This window comes from Cebus imitator, unplaced genomic scaffold (assembly GCF_001604975.1).
Source record: "Cebus imitator isolate Cc_AM_T3 unplaced genomic scaffold, Cebus_imitator-1.0 Scaffold505, whole genome shotgun sequence".
NCBI classification, from domain to species: domain Eukaryota; kingdom Metazoa; phylum Chordata; class Mammalia; order Primates; family Cebidae; genus Cebus; species Cebus imitator.
Genome location: NW_016107820.1, coordinates 1187071 through 1205369, shown reverse-complemented (window position 1 = coordinate 1205369; position 18299 = coordinate 1187071). Strand labels below are relative to the sequence as shown.

The 18299-nt window shown below is 37.6% G+C and overlaps 1 protein-coding gene across 6 annotated transcripts in view; it reads right to left on the bottom strand.

Moving 5' to 3' along the window:
* Positions 1–18299, bottom strand: part of AFF2 (AF4/FMR2 family member 2) — a 501797-nt gene that overhangs the window by 169972 nt on the left and 313526 nt on the right. For all 6 annotated transcript variants that reach the window (XM_017513842.2, XM_017513841.2, XM_017513843.2 and 3 more), the window contains exon 4: positions 13053–13097. In XM_017513842.2, the coding sequence (XP_017369331.1) occupies positions 13053–13097 (45 nt within the window). The remainder of the gene's footprint in view (positions 1–13052; positions 13098–18299) is intronic.

Genomic DNA, 18299 nt, shown 5'->3' with positions numbered 1-18299 from the left:
AAGAGCCGTGAGGAGGCTGCAAAGTTGGAGGATGGACTACCTTTTTAGGTGTCCTCTAAACCCAACAGGTCCTGAGAAGTAGTAAGGGAGTTGAATAGAAAATAATCAGAGGCCCAGACAGCCAGGATGCTGTTTTTACACCTTAGTTTTAGATTGGCCTTATTTATTTTATGATTCTGCAATTTCCAATTAACCGTTGCCAGGAAAAGAGCAGGATGAGTCTGTTTGTGTTAGTGTGTTCATTCCAATAATGAAGGGCTTTGGGGAATGGAGGAAGGGAATGTTTAATAGAAGTAACATACAGGTTATCCACCAAAAACCAAACAAACAAAAACCTAGAGGAATCACTCTAGAGAAGAAAACGCATCTTGTGGAAGCTGTTTTCTTGTGATCACAATGATAAATAAGCACAGTGAATGGTGCCAAAACGTTATTTGAGAGATTTGAAAATCTCTCCCACTGTAGTAGCGTATGAGGCCCTGTCTTTATTCAGTACCTTGTTTAAAGTGATAATGCCAACATTATTGTATTTTCAGGAACAATATAAAAAATGAGCTATAATAATGGTATGGAATAATAATTGGCAATCGAAGATGTGATGACTGTCTGGCTACGACATCTGTTAACCCAGTGATCGTTAGGATTGATTCAGCTGATCTGGCTTGCTAGATGGGTGTCATTTTCCGCTCTTATCACTGCTTCTCCTTAGAGGAGAACCCTTCTTAGGTTAAAGGTATAGGAGCAGCTGTGCTTCCCTGCTACAACATCCAAACAAGCTCTCAAGGTCCATTTGCAGGAGAACATAGGGTAGTCAAGTTTCCAAGAATCCAGACATATCTAAATGATTAGAGCTGCATGTGTGTTTGTCCTTCTTAAAAAGAAATTGGCAATGGAGAAAGCACAAAAATGGTGCTAAATATGTCATTTGGAGAAATAAGAACTGGAGTCATTAAAATGCCTAATATTTGTATAATTATTCTATCCAGTAAGCATTATTATCTGCTTTTTATCTTACACTATTTTCAGGGAAAATCAAATCGTTATTGTACCTTGGCTGGAAATAACACTATGAAGTCATTTCTCTAACCATTCCTCTACAAATGTAACTCATTCAATAAACACATTGCATCTACTCTATGCACTTTTTATGCTCCTACATTTGGCACGTTTGTGTACATGTATGTGGGCGGCACCTGGAATTTGCCAAAGAGACAGACTAAAGATTTCTACACAGACTATGCCCTAATGGGCCTCACATTCTGCCATAAGAGGCAACCCCCCAACATACACACATACAAAGGCAAGTGTAGGTATATAATAATTGCTATTGGGACCTAGAAGATAGATCAAGAAATTAATTCATTAATATCTGTGATCTCTGTGCTGGATCTTACATGGTGTAAACAGGAGGTCACCAGACAAAGACAGGAGTTGATGAGATCCCAGGCAGAGGGAGGGGGCAGCACACAGAGGAGGAGATGGCACATTTGATAAAAGGGGAGAAGTCTGCAATGGGTGTGGAAAAGGGCACACAGTTGGGGGAATTGGCAAGACATGAGATAGGTATGAGTGGTGACACACAGGAAGGACTTTGACTGCCAAGATCAGGGTTTGGGAGTTTATCCTGTAGGTACTGGGGGAGCACAGTGCCTCTGTTTGAAGACTTTCAGTGACAAAGACCTCACCTCCATCTATCCTTGGGCAGATTTGCCAATTAGAACAAGGGAGAAAGGAAGACTTTAATTAAGTGCTCCAAGCACTGTTCTAGAGGTTTCATATGCATGATCTCATTTAATTGTCCCAAAATTCTGAGAATTAGGCCATATTATCACACTTTTGTAAATGAGATACAAAATGGTTAATTTACACAAAAACATTCAGCAATTGAGAAAAGCCAAGCTCTACTGCCATAAACATGATGCCCCCATAAAACATTCTTGCTTTTATTGATCTAGCACTTATACGTCTATAACTGCCCCTCAAAAGTTGGATTCCACCATTTGAGGCCTTCTATCCCAAATGCAGCCACTGAGCCTCTTGCTTCCCACAAAGCTGTCTCTCAGGCAGCCACAGTCTGCCCCCTCTTCTAGTTCAACTTTCTGCTGTTTAATCTAGTCTATCTCTTTACTCATGCTAGTTTGGAAGCTACCCACTGTCCTGGTTACTTTGCTAAATGAATTTTAGTTCAGCAATATACCTCTTAAATTGTTTTCTCATTTTTATTTTAGGTTCAGGAGGTAAATGTGCAGGTCCATTACATGAGTAAATTGCTTCTTAAATATTTTTATGAAAGTAATATAAATTATGCAAATTGAGAAAATATAAAAAAGGAAGAAACTCAGTCATAATTCTAACTTTAACAAAATAAGAACTTTCATTTCAGAATATTTTCCTTCAGTTTCTTTTTAGTCATATTTTTATAGAGATATAATAATTAAGTACATAAAATGTCATATTCTGGTTATTTTACTTAACATTATCTCGTAATTTTTCCTCATGTTGTTATATCATCAGCAAAGCCATCTTTTTAATGGCTGATTATGATTCTGAATGTATAAATCTGAGTTTGCTTAACTATTCTCCTATTGTTAGATATATAGTAACTTTTTTTTTGCTATTACAAAGAATCAGGTAATGAAAAGCTTTGGTCACATAGTTTTTCTAGCAGTTTGGATTTTTCTCATATCATTAATTCTCTAAAGTGGAATTATACATTACCAGTGTCCCTCTAAAAATGGAGTGGCTAACCAAAATAAACGGAGAGGTACATTGAACACCTTCATGAGTTGAAAGATGCAACACAGCAAGGTGTTAATTCCCTCAACATTTACTTATAGGTGTAATGCAATACTAACCAACATTCAAGCAGAATTCTTTGTAAATATAAATGACATGTCTAAAATTCATATGGAAAGGAAAAGGAACTATAGTAGCTAAACCATTTTAGGAGAGAACAAAGTTAGAAGATTCATATTATGCTATTTTCAGACTTACAATATCTATAGATATTAAGACATGATGGTATTGATGAAAAGTCAGGAACAANGAGAGTGCAGAAATAGACCCACACAAATATGGTCAATTGGCTTTTTACAGAAATGCAAAAGCAATTCAATGGAGAAAGATCAAACACAATCTTTTCAATAAATGGTGCTGGAACACAATGAATGTAAATCTCAATCTATACCTCACGTTACATATCAAAATTAATCCAAAATGAAGACTTAAATAAAACTCTTAGAATAAAATATGGGAGATAATTTTTTTGACCTTGAATTAAACCAAAAGCTCTTAGACTTGACAACAAAATAATAATCCATAACATTCAACAAAGATAAATTGGATTTCATCAAAATTAAGAAATTTTGTTCTTAGAAGGATACCACCAAGAGAATGAAAAGACAAGCCACAGCCTGAGAGAAAATATTTGCAAATCACGTTTGACAAATGACTTATATCCAGAAATAAACACACTCAAGATTGGTTTATAAGGTAACAGACAACCTGATTTAATAAACGAGTAAATCATCTGAACAGACACTTCTTCAAAAAAGATACACAAATGGGAAATAAGCACATGAAAAGAGGCTCAACATCTCTAGTCATTTAGGAAATGCAATTTAAAATCACAATATATACCAGTATACATATATTAGAAAAGCTTAAATAAAAATAGTAGTAAGAACAAATATTGACAAGGATGCTCAGTAAGTGGGTCTTTCATACTTGGCTGGTGTAAATGCAAAATGGTACAGCCACTCTAAAAGCAATTTAGTATGGTTTTTATAAATTTAAACATACTCTAAGCATATGACTCAGCAATCCCACTCCTAGGTATATTCAAAAAATAAATGAAAACATGTGTTCATGCACAAATCTTTACAGAATTATTAATACCCACATTATTCACAATCACCAAAAAGTGCCTGGTTTGAAATTCTGGCTCTGCCACTGCTTAGCTGTTGAATTTAGAAAGTCACTTAAGTTCAGAGTACTTCTACGTCGTTATCTAACAAGGGGATGATAATAGTACTTGCTTCTTGGCATTGATATGGTGATTATATGAGTTACTGTATGTGAAATTCTTATAACAGTGCCAGGTACAAAAATTTGCTAGGTAAGTGGTACTACTATTAGTGTGTACCTTGGATTCAGGCCAACATGAGTTCCAATTCTGTATCAACTGCTTCATAACTATATTAATATACGATTAGGGGCAACTTTCAACCTCTCTAAGGCCTCCAGGCTGTCATCAACCCATTAGCCAGTGGTCTCTGGGTAATGAAATAAGCATTGCTGGAGGACATTATACAATCTACAGATTGGAACCTGTATACATATAATATCTTCAATATCACCTGGAGCCTTGTTGCCTCATAATCTTACTACATTCCCTTAGACAGAGAGAGTTATCTCTCTCTCTTTCAATTACTCTTTCATTCTCCAATCTCCTCATATATACCTCTAATCTTTTATGTTTTTGTTTTTAATCTTTAATACATCTAGAAATAATGTTTTTGTATGACGTGAGGTAAGGATCCAAGTTTAAATTAGGGAGAACATAAACGTCTGTGACATTGTCTTCCAATTCAGGAATTGTATGCTTTTTTATTTAAGTATTCTTTGGCATCTCTCATAGTGACTTAGTTTTTTTATATAGCTCTCTGACACATTTCTTGTTAAATCAATTCATAAGCTATAAATGGATTTTTTGCCCATTATATCTTATAGTTGGTTGCTTTATATATAAAGACTATTTTCATACATTTGTCTTGCACACAGTAATACTGCTGAATTTGTGTATTATTCACAATAGTGTTTTTAGTTAATTTGCTTCCAGTTTCCAAGCAAACAATATATGTATAATATAGAAATAATAACCATTTTAAGCATTATTTCTCACTTTAATCCCTCTTATATTTTCCATGTTTAATTGTCTTGGCTAACATCCAGAAAAAACATAAAATGATAGTGGTATAAAGAACATCTAGTCTTTTTCTTAACTATAATGAGAATATTTTGAGAGTTTCTCCATGAAATGTGGTACTAGCTTTTGGGTTAATGTGGATATATTTTATCACAATAAAGATATTTCGATTTGTTTCTATTTTATCAAGACCGTGGTCAGTTTTGTCAAGTGTCTTTTACCATCTATATGAAGATGACTGTGTAATTTTTTTTATTTCTTTTGTAAAAGGCATTATACAAATGGATTTCTTAACACTGAACTAGTTGTATACTCCTAGAATAAAATTCACTTGGTGACGCTGTATATCCTTTAAAACGCTGTCTGATTCTGTTTGTTAGTATTTCATTAAGGAGCTTTGCAACACTATTCATAAATGATATCATTATGTAATTTTCTTTTTTGTGTTCTATTTTTGTCAGTTTTTAGTATCAATATAAAAGCTTGGTTGGCTTTTCTAAAAAGTACTTTGCAAATTTTTATTTTTGTTCTATGTTGTATAAAAGTTATATTGTGATATTTTTTGATAGTTTAGTTGAATTTCCTCATGAAATCCCATCTGGGAGTGATGCTTTTGTTAAGGGGTAGGGAGAGCATTCATTTCATTGATGCCTAGAAGTCTGTTTAGATTTTCTGTCTTTTCTGGAATTAGTCTCTGTCAATTACATTTCACTAGAAAAAACATCCATTTCATCCACCTGTTTATATTTATTTGTACAGAGCTGAGAAAATTGCTACTTGTGATTCTCTTAGTTTTCTCTGTATCTGAGGTCCTTTCTGTTTATTAGTTCTTGTTTTATGTATTAGTGTTTTCCCTTTTTTCTTGATGAGGTTAGGTAACCAAGCATCTATTTTATCATGTTTTTGTTTTATTTGGGAAAATGACCTTGAATTTATTAATTATAATGATGTTCTGTTCATAATACATTAATTCACACCTCTTTATTTATCTACTTTTTAAATACCATCTTTAATTTCCTGTATTCCTGATTTTGTTCTTGTCTTTTTAGATAAAATTGCTTCATGGTTTTAACAAATTCATGCCACTATGTTGGTCACAGCTTTTTTTCCATAACAATACTGTTTTTCTGGTACACTTTTCTCACATGCTTTTTTGTGTATATATTTTTGCATAGATCTTGTGATGATTCTTTTTTTTTAATTGCTTTTTTTTTTTCCTGTCAAGAATTCTTCCAGGACCAGTCAGGGCTGTTGGCTGAATTCCAGACTAGCAGGAATTCTCTTCAGAATACAATGCTGTGTGTCCAAATGCTTTCAGCCTTTACTTCTCTGATATCAACAGACATCAGCTCTACAGGCTACTTGCACAGCAGCATCTCACTCATCCACCCTGCATCACTAACAAAGTGACTTCCACAAATATGAATTATTTATGTAATTTCTCATTCAGTTCTGTCTTCCCTACTTCTCAAGACTGTGTCCCAAACTTGGTCCATGGAAGCTCCCATCTCCAACTTAAATACCCATTCTTATTATTCTAATATTGTTTTTGCTTTTCATCATGTGCTGCTTATCATGAACATTAGTGTTTCTTTCATCTGCTATGCCACAAATTTAAGACCATGGGGATTACCTTTTGGTTTCTTCCCTGTTTGACCTTCGCAGAATAAATTGTGAGTCAGGCTTATGGATACCCTTTGGTTACATCAATTATGGAGTTGAAATTTATTTTTCTCATTCTCCCAAATGCTTCTAGTGACAAACAAGAGGACAAGCCTCGTTTTATTCTTTCCTTCTTTCGTTTCAAAACTGGGAGATGCCTACCAAATTGATTCCAAGAGGCTACTTCCCCAATGTGTTTTCCAGAGATGCGAGTTTCACCTTTACATAGATGCAAGTGGAATGGTTAACTTCCTTGCATTACCTCTCCTTTCTCCCCAGCCCAATCCCACTAGCAAAACTAGGACAAAAATGCTGGTTCTCAGACAACAGTTGGAAGCTATTACTTCTTTCAGATAAGCTTAGAATGCTTTTTGGCAAACCAATACGTTGTTTCATTACCCTCTCTGTACAATCAAGATACAGAAAGCAGGTGTAAATTCTACACATGGCCTAAATTCTCACCTGCTTTCATCCAATTCAATAGAAAATCATAAATCACCATATTCCCAAAAAGAAACAGGTTGACAGAGAACAGACTTATTTTTATAGCATACCTAAGATATATAGGGACTCATATATTTACTCAGCTATTTTAAAGGGGCTACTCTTGCTCACTCTCTGGACAGCTAAATGCTGGTTGCCAAGTTACTGCTATTTGACATCATCTATTCCCTGACGTCTCCCCGTTTGACAGGTTCCCATGATTCACTGGCCCAGTCACCTCATTACTCATATTACTCACTCTCCCAGTGACGTCTGTAAAATCATTTAAAATTCACCTCATATACTAGATGCAAACCCCCAGATTCCACATGAAAATATTTAAACTGCTTGACAAGTTCTAAGTGCATTTGGAAGCACACTGGATGGCTTACCTACACTGTTCACATAATAGTTGTTATAATTAAATGTAGCATCTTTCTTCTGGGTTGGTTTGTGTTTGAGAAAAGAGGAAATGATTACTAGGAGGCAAACAACGGATACTATCTCTTATGAGCTAATTTGGTTCCATGAATAGCTTACGTCACATATGCATGCTACGTATTAAGTCCATTAGTGCTTTGAATTAGCTTCAGAAAAGGTAATACTGTAGATAATTTACCCAGTCAAGGGCATTTTCACCTGCTGACAAATTTACATATTTCCCAGTGCCATTAGGTAAGAACTAGTCATCAGATTAGCAAAGGGCACAATCATTAGTTAATACATTTATTTTACTTCATCAATGTTTACATTAATTATAGTCTAAATTATATTTAGCATTTGTCTTTCTTGGGTGGAACACTATATTATTATTTCAAGAAACTATGATTTTAAAAATCCACACCCGAATAAGATACATGCTTTCTGAAACATTCCAGAAGGATGCCTATTTAAGACAGCTATATAGAAAATCATTTGCATGAATCCAAGTTGAACATTATTTATACATTAATTTCACAGGATATAAAATCAATTGCCTAATCATTGGTTAAATTTATAAAAGAAATTCTACTGAATGGTGCTTGATTATGCTGTACAGTTATGATAATATAATGAAATTTCCTTTCAGACATAACTGACCAGTTTTTTTCCATGATCCATTTTGTTCTTACTTGCAAGATGGGCTTTTTCATTTATTTTTCTGTTAAAAAATAAAAATAAAATAACAAACACTGCCCTGTAAATATTTGGTAATCTTTTTCCATGCTAAAACTGTTAACTAAAACACCAACCTAATAAGTAGAATTGCCATAATTTAGAATGCTGTAAACACAGATCATACTGTAATCAAAAAGAGGTGCCCAAGTAGGTGTTTACCAACCTGATCCATATGGCAGGGAGAAATCTGTAAGAAGATACAGTTTATCAAATCAAGTTCCCTAAATCCTAGCTAGCAAATTCAGCATCCCTCATAAACACTGAATTACCCTTACAGATGTTTGCCTATGAAATTATCAACTACAGAAGGTGCTTTGGTAGGAGAGACAATCTGTTCAGCATCAAATCTAAAAGAAATGCTCTATCTGCATTTTTGATTCCAGAAAGGATTTAATAGTTTGTTGATTTTTTAAAGTAAATTCTTGCTATGAACAAATAAATTATACTACTGCAGAACAAATAATCATTGAGCATCCATCCTTAGCTAGTAGCATTTAGAGCATGCTGCTCTCCTTGGCTTAACTCTTCCAGAAATGATTAGTCTAGGATCCATAAAACCCCGTAGAGCTCAGAAAAGAAGCTGCTGCTGGTGCCCATATTATTACAGATGAGCAGCCTAAGAATCCCTCACATGATCGATGAATTGTAACTGCAAAATGCCATCACTGTGGCCAGAGTTGTTATTATTTTTCGTTTCCGTTTGCACGTGAGGGTAGCTTGACTCTAAAGAGTAAATAGCATGCTTATGGAAGCAAGTGTACAAGCTGGGATGCATTGCACAGATTGCTGCCTTTAAGCTTCTGATTTGTAAAATTCATAATAAGCAGTAATATGCTTGAAAATGAGCAAATACATCTGAATTTGTGTAGCTCATTTTGTGGGAGAAGGTCAGTTTGGTGGAATGTTGTTGCAGGCTGAAGAATTTTAGTTTGTTCAAAAGCCTACTTAAATTATTCTGGCATAACTGAAATATACAAATTGAGGAAAGGACAGAAGCTGAAATGAATTAGTGGTTGAATCCACTATAATGTTAATCATAAAGCAGACTGCAGCCTGTTAAATAAGAATGGATTCAGATAAGCCAACAGGACTAGAAGAATGGATAGCATGACTCCTCAGAGACTTGGAGAACTGTGACCTGAGGCAAATTAATTCACCTCTCTGACTTTCACTCTTTACCATTCTGTAAAGCATGACTAATAATACAATCTTTGAGGGTTGTTGTAAAGGCTCAAAGATATAATGTGCTTACGAACTGTGCCTGGCATGCAACAGACAACACATTACTATTATTAGTACTTTTATTATTAGAAGCAAATTTGCTATTGCTTTATTATTATTTGAAATGAAATTTAAAAATATTAAAGAATGACAAAAAGGAAGACTTAATTTGTAATATCTGTTCAAATTATGTCGGTTTGCTGGTATTCTTAAAGTTGCTAGAAATGTCAGCTACTGTCTGAAGCAATTTTGTTTAATATCCAGAGATTCTCACTCTAGATTTGTGACAGGGTGAGTGAGAGTTGGGTAGAGTGCAAAGATCACTAGATTTAGAAAACAAAGGTCAGATACCATTTTACTTCTGCCGCATACTAGCCCCACCCTGGATTACAGATTATATAACCTCTCTGGACCTTGATTTCATGAAATAATAAGAAATTACCTTACTCCTTATGGCCAAAATAAGACAATGAGGTAAAAATGCTTCTAAAAGCCGTCACCTGCTATAGGAAAATAAGGTTGCCATATCAGGTCAAGTTAGCCTGTTGTAATCTGATTGCATCTGCAAGGGCATGAGGGCAAGAAAAAAATTGCTGGAAGAACAGACAAAGTGGGCTCCAGCATGTTATAGCACTTTGCCCAGGGGAGCAAAGAAAAAAAAGTAGACCCGTTGGTCTGAAGGGGAGCTGAGACCATTGTCAGACAAATGGTGAGAGGGGCTTTCAATATAAACCAACTGACTTGAATTTGGACAGCATTTTGAGAAAGCGGGCCATAACAAAACACATGAGGCAAAAGCATTTCCATTGCCTGGAGGACTGAGGGGCTGAGAGTGGGAAAAGCTGGCTGTGTTGCATTTGGTTAATAAAAGAAGTCTGTCCCCAAGTGAGATGAAGTGGGTTTGCATGTGTCTGCTTGCCAGGCTGTGGAGGGAAAAAAAGGGGATCAGGGAGGTGGGAAAGTTGGGAGAGCAAACGGACTCAGATTTTCATGCTGCAGATGCAAACAATGTGTATAATTTAAATATTCCTTCACTGGAGGTGGGCAGTGAGATGGAGGGAGTAATAATTAACCCATGCTTCTAGATGAAGACACCAAAAAGCAACACAGCTAGGAAATAAGGGAATCTCATGAGCAACTGGAAGCCAGCTCCTCCACTCTGGGGCTAGCGGTCCTTCTTTTGCATAGCTCCCCTCAGTGAGGAGAGATGACCTTGCTTGACCTCTGCTTAGTTTGAGAAGCACTGAGTGGGGCCAGGAGAGGCAGAGAGAAATAGAAAATATACTTTTCCGTAAGAAATAGGCTGGTGGGGAATGAGGGGACCAACTTAGTAAGGAAACCTCCACAGGCTTCTAAGGCCCTCAAAGCAAAAGGAACATGAATGTGTGATTAAAACAAAAGGCCAAACAAGCATTGTGACATGCAATATGGTCTATAAACATTTAAGAATTCGTCATAAAATTGGGGACGCAAATTTCAGAAAGGTTGTTTTTATTTGAAGCACAGAGAATGAAACATTCATTCTTTAATACAGGAAAGCCCACTCATTAATCGTGTTGTTGAAAAAAAAGAGAATTCTATACAATCTACAGCCCTTTAAGAAAAGAGATATTTCTCTAGATTCTCTTTTAACAATAACAGGACTTTGGTTATTTTCTCAAAGCATGTTATCTTTTCTGAGCTTATTAAGGCAACCTGCTTTTTTTTTTTTCCATGTGTAAGTGAAATTCTCGTTTCTCTAAGTGGCTCCTTCAGGAGACTGGTGACACCAGCCTCTGCCAGGTAGGTGTTCACCCTACTTCCTGAATTTAGTCACATAACCACCTAGGCTTTCAATTGCGACAAATTAGGTGGACATTTTGAGATACGCCTGGCATTCCTTTGGGAATTAAGAAAAAGACCACTGACTTTATTTATGCTTGTGACTTGGGGAAGAAAGGAATAACAAGGTTACTATCTAGAGCAGAGTAAGACATTTCCTTCAATGTTGTTACCTTCTGTTAAGGAAGGCTGTTGACAAATGAGCAAGGATTGAATGTATTTTCCCAATGGGAAAGGAGCAAGCAGCTGCGTTTCCCGGGTGGGTTCCTTCTGTGGCTCTCATAACAGCTGCCTTGTCTCCACCCAAGATATCGGACCCCTCAGACAGATGACTGAAGGATTGCTTGGTTCCTGCCTTACAAAGGTAGTCAGCATAGCCCTAATACAGCAGTCCCCACCCTTTTTAGCACCATGCACTGGTTTTATGGAAGACAATTTTTCACGGGTGAGGGGGTAGGGAGTGGGAGTAGGGGTGGGCAGATAGTTTCGGATGAAACTGTTCCACCTGAGATCAGCAAGCATTACATTCTCATAAAGAACACACGGTACCAGTCCATTGCCTGGGGATTGGGAACACTTGCCTTAATCCATATAGTCTCATCTCTGATCACAGTGATATGACTGACTCATTTCTTTAATAGTCAAGAACAATGTTCTTGGGCTGAAACCGGTGCGCAAATATTCACAACAGGCACACTCCGGTGGCAAGCCAATTCAATGGTAAACAGCTTTTGGCTCTTAACTATTCCTTTGGCTGCATTTTCTCAGGGCTTGCTTCAAACACTGGGCTGCTGAGAAGGCACTTACTGGGAGAGTGGGATCAGGAGGGAGTTGGAGTGACTTTGGTAAGTGAGGAAAGGTAGTGCAGGATTTTCACTGGCACACAGATTATTTTCTTTACCAGATAGAAAGTCTTCATGGTTTTCACATGACTACACTGGTCATCATTTATCAGAATAACAAGCATTTATATACCACTTGGCAGCCTATAAGGGAGTTAGGGCAGGTATTATTGTCCTCTTTTACAGACAAGGAAAGGAGATTCAGAGACATAAAGTCATCTGTCCAAAGTCACAGAAGTGACAAATGGTAGAGCTGGGACAGGAGCTCATTACCATGACTCCTATTCTTGAGATTCCACATTGCCTTACGATGCCAATGGCCAGAGATAGTAGACAGATACGGTTTTCTGGCTTAACTTTTGGTTTTTCTTTTGTTTAATTGTTTACTTAAGGGGAGATTATAGCCACTCTTTTCAACTTTGTTCTGCCCCCACGGCATTCACATACATAGATTCACTTCCATAAGTAACACTTCCTAAACATGCCATCATTTTCAAGTCTGTCATCTTCTCCTCCCCTCCCACTCCCGCATCTCTTCCCATCATTATAGGCCACAATCAATCTTGATAACCCTGTTCCATGTAGTGCATGGCAGCAGTGAGATTGAGTTGAGATCCCAGAAAGGTAAAAGGCAAAAATTTAGGGTATGGTTCTTGAACAGGGAAAGTTTCCTAAAGGAGGTGGTGAGTCTCTGTCCAAGAAGGATGTAGGAATGTATAGGGCAGAAGCTTAGTGATATTAGAAAACTAGCTTGATTACAAAATGGAAAGAAGGCAGGTAAGAAATGAGACCACTAAATAAGGAGAATGGTCTTGAAGTGGAATGCCAGGATTCCCCATCATGAAACTCCTTGAAACAGAACAGTAATTACTTTAAACAGCTTAAGCAGATAGATTGCTTCATTATTAAAAGGTACAGAAATAAAGGTTTAAACTCACCCGCAAGATTTCTTCAACACAGCTTGGATCACTGGGAAGGCTTACCTGAAACAAAATAAACAGAAAACATTAGGCACAATCTATTTATTTTTCTTGTATAATAGTTTACTCTGTAGGACAAATTGTAAAGCAAGAAAATCTAGCTATCAATTTTTTCCTATTAAATAGAAAAAAGTATCTGAAAATGACTAATTTTGTTTTACTTTACTGAAGCGGTATGATCACAGTGTATGGCACAGACAGAAAGTGACTCCTTGTTCTGTCACTGATTTGCTTTGAGACACTGACCCATCCCTTCTCCCCCGGGGCTTCTCTTCGCTCACCTATCCAAAGAGAGCTTGATCTCATGATCTTTAAGGCCTCTTTGACCTTCTGGCATAGTTTTGTAGGTTATTTATTAAAAATATGAGGCCCATATAAAACACTTTTGTGATTAAATTGAGTTCTTTTTCAACTTGGGAGTCCAACTAGATGCCTACAAAACAGTAAGGATAACGGCCTGTGTAAATTGCATGCTTGTCTTGGCAGTCAGAGAAAGTCTCAAAATTATTTTCAGTAAATATCATGATCATTTTTCCTAGCGTGACACCTTGCTAATGAATCAAGATTCAAGCCACTAGCAGAAATGTACTGAGGATTTACTCCATGTCAAGCCCATAGCCCTTTTGTGCAGGTGCTTCATAATCAGCGAAAGAAAGAAGTGAAATAACAAAATAAGATACCAGCTACAAGACAGTGCATGATCAGAAACTTGAGAGTCAGACAACTATCTAGAAAAATGTCTGCTGATCACCACGTCATCTGTGCAGGTCTTAGGCATCCCCCAAACATTCCTAACTCCCCTTCACCCTCTCCAGGATTGCAATCTGATCATATCTGCTTCCTGCCTGTTCTGGCAAGAACAGAGGGTCATTCATTCACTGCCTTGATAGATGAAAGCCCAGTCCTGTTAAGAGAGCACTGCTATAACATCTACATGGCCCAGGTTTTTTGCGAGGAGAATTATTTATTCCCGAACAGACTTCAGTACGGACTCAACTATACTTGGAATAATGAAGAATAGACTATAGCACTAGATTTCCTCACCTGTAAAAACTACAAGTTAAACAATACAGCAAACCTTCAAACAGCATTATAGTCACTTCTGTACATGCATTAATTACAACCAGTATTTACTGAAGACCTTCTACATGTAAAAGTCCCTGCTCCAAGAGGCCTAAGGTCCCAAATAGGAGAGACAGCCTGAAACTGTCACCGATAACGAAGGGCTATCAATTCTAGATGATCCAGTACAGCATCAGGTTACACTTGTTATCTGTGTACTTATTGATAGTATTCCCTTTCCCTCTCAGAAATATCCCAGTTTGGATGACAAATTTATACAGTCATTATTCCAGCAACAATAATATTCTAATACCGGGTAGAAGACACAGTAGAAGAAAAGACTTAAATTGGCCAGGCATACCTTGTGAAGAATCTTAAACACAGGTTTCAGATAGAGAACCACTGGCAATCTGGTGTAGCACAGTTCATTCATTCATTCAACAAATAATTTTTGAGAGCCAAGGACTGTGACACTCGGTGCTAGGCAGAGTAGAATGGGAAGCCAAAGGAGACACAGTTTCCTCACTCATGGAGTTTACAGGCTCAACAGGAAAGTAAATATGAGGAACCACACAGTTCATGCACAACTATAAGGTGTGAGGAAGTACTACAAAGGTGAGCATCCCATGGACACTAGTTGTGCAAAATAAATGGTTTTGTGTCGAAAGAAGTGTGAGAAATGCTGCAACCCATATTGTATCCCCTTTTGGAGACCCATGATGAAAACAAAAAGCTATGAGACACCTGTCTAAGTTTTTTAATAAAGTACCTTCCCAACTTCCTTGAAGTTTTGGGATTTTAGTTTTAAGTTTTTTTTGTTGTTGTTGTAGTTATTTTTTCAATTAATAACTACTGCTATTACACAAAATGAATGTTTACAGAACATACAATTGAAGATGCTGGTCTAACATGTTTATATGATTATATGACTAAACGGGTAATTCTTAACTGCAAATACAATCTCATTCCATTGTTCAGTGCTCCAGAAACTGTATTTTCCAAGAGAATTCTTGAACTTCTAACAAATACATTCCCCAAATACAAAGGTCAAAGGATTATAAGAAAGGCTTAAATCTTCAATATCATTGTTGCATTGTATTAGAGTGGGCAGCCTACGCTAAAAAATGTATGGCCCGGTCTCATGAAAAGGTCTTTGTTCCCCTTTTCCCACAACAACACATCAGTATTAATTTTTAAATTAAAGCGAAAATATATCTGTGATATGCAGACACAGCAAGAGCACCTGCTGATGAGTGAAAAGAATTTGGAGGGAGTCTTGGCCCTACCACCTGGGAACAGGACTTAATAACCGTATCCCTCCGAGTTCCAGTTTTTCTAAATGTAAAGAAAAGCAAGGAATAGTAATACCCATCTTTTTTAAATCTCACAGGGTTTCTGTGAGCATCTAGTGAAATAAGTGATGTGAATGTGCTTTGTAACCCGCAAAGCCCCATACAATGAATTAGATTATTATCGCTCGCCCTGTTGTTCTCCCTACTTTTCTTAAGTCCTGTCTTCTCATCTTTTCAAACTAAGATTTGACTCACTCTTGCCAACTGCAAATATCATCTCTACACTTCACAATGTAAATATCCACTTCTTTATGGGACAAAATACTGTCAAAAAAGAAAGTGTTGTGGACCCTGGAGCTTTGCAGCAAATCTAATAATGACGGACTATTGGAGTCGGCAGCACTCAGGACAGAGAACTCTAAAGACAAGAGCAGTGAAACAAATATGCATCCACACTCAGTGTTTAGATATTTTTTCTTTAGAAAACACTAAAATCCAACATTTTCATGAAGTCAGTAGTTCCACAAATTCATCTAGCCCAGGCCCGCAGCTGTTTTCTCCGTAAGACAACTACATTTGAGCCGCAAGTGCTTTTCCTTCCTGCAAATGCTTTTTAATTAACCAGCAAATATTTCCTACGTGCCTAGCACAGTGCAAAGCATGGAGAGTTGGTAATACAAATCACTCTGAGTCTCCGCTTCTTTCTCTCAGAGTTAAATGTCTAGATGGGATAGGAAAACAAACAATTAGAAACCCACTGGGACATACATTGTAAGGTAGTCATGACAAGGGTAATAGGATCGCATTCATTCGCCTGTCCGCCTATTCATCAGCTCTCCCATTTATTTCTTTAGACAACAAATCCTGATTGAGCTCACACTGTGCTCAGGATGGTGCCAAGAGGGAGGATTTAAAGACACTGAAGACAACATCATGTCTGCCTTCAAGACTCCACGCAGATTGAGGAGACAGCATTTACAGGGAAACAGACAAGACCAAACAGGAGGTCTGATTTAAGTGCCAGGGAAATGGTACCTACCGGGTTCACCGACAGCGCCATGTCAGACAGAAGCTCCCAGCCGTTGAGGTCCCCACCGTAGTCCTCGCTCCACATGGGAGTGAGAGGCCAAGGATTCGACATGACTGAGAAGTAGTGGGGCCACCTGAGGCCACTTCAGTCACTGAGCCCCCTGCGGAGATGCACCAGGGTCACTCTGCACACTGGAAGAAAGCTGAGCTAAGGCTGGGGCTCGGCCCCAAATTCTATTCTCTTGTACTCTCTTTCTCTTTCTCTCCCACAAACACCCACACGTCTTTGCAGTAATTCTGGAGGAGTTACTCGGACAGGTGTGAAAGACAGAGACCGAGGAAGAGAACTAGTGGTGGCACTGGGATTAGAACTGCTGCCCGTTGAGTTGCCAAGCTGCTGCTTAATTCCGGAGGCACCTTCTCCTCTCTTTAAATCCACTCTTGAGTATTCAGATAGTCCACAAAGCGCAAGTTAGCCACTCAGAGCTGCAGCGTCCTTTCTCATTCCCCCTCTCCGCCCCCTCCTCCTGGAGCAGAAAGCAAGCTGCACGACACACAGGGGAGGCTGTGCTCTCACTCCTGGCCCCAGACAACCCTCTTGTGCTGGGCACGAATGTGGTCCTCCGAGGGCCAGGAATGGGAGGTGCACATCGGGCAGGTGGTGAGTTTACTGAGAACCCTCACAAGTGCCTACCCTCTCTGCATCTGACAGTGCAGGCTGCCACCCCATGTAGCCACAGGGAGACCACGAATGGATTATCTGCCTGGTGATGAACACATATCTTATGAAATAATCAGGGTACCTTTAAATCATCAAATATTCAATTAACCACAGCAACAATAAATGAATTGCATAGGATGTTTTAATCATTCTGGAATTAATCAGTTTGGAGCATTACTTCTTAGCGATTAGGCTAATGCAAGATATCAAAAACACCTTGATTGTGGCATTGAGAGACGTAAGAAGCAGCCATCACTAATAGAAAACATGGAGATTAATGTAAAACATTAATAGAATAATGATCATCACATGGTTAATCCAGAGGAGCTTAATGAATGCCTCTGAGTATGTTATTACTAAGGCATTGTGAGGGAAGAGAGGTCATTTTTTTTTCCATAAAATCATCCTGAGGGTGGTCCTACAATACCTGGCAATCAAAATCCACTAGTCTAGGTATATTCCACCTTGACAAATGCTTTCTCAAAGTGAAACTTAAAAACAGAAATTTAATTGCAAATTAAATAACTGGGTCCAATATCCAATATCCACAACAGATACTGATGGCAGCTTCCAAACTAATTCCGTTTGTACTTTCATTAACAAACTTCCCCATTTATTCCCGTGATTGATTTATGGTACACAGACATCCCCTGACACAGAATTACTAATAAAATAAAGACCTAGGTTATGATATTGTACTATCAGATGAGTTTTCAATCTTTTATAAAATTTGTAATTCCCATCATTGGTAATTTGTAAAAACAGAGGACAGCAGCCTCTGAAGTTCTTATTTGCATGCATTATGAAATCCCTTATGTCTCTATCCTGGGAGTCCCAGTTTTCCAAAATGAATTTGGAAAACTACAAACTCAGTTCACATCAGGATCTGTCTGTCTCTTGCTTCTTGCCTCACCTTAACTGTCCCTATTCTAGTTTGTATTCATGAGTATATGATTAAACGGGAACAGTTAATATTGCATAAGCTGTAGACAGAAGTCCTCGGGTAATATAACTTTAATCAAAACAAAAACAATTTCACAACAGTTACATGGTCCAGCTAACTAGCTCATCTTCCAATTTCATTTTAATACAGCAAAAATT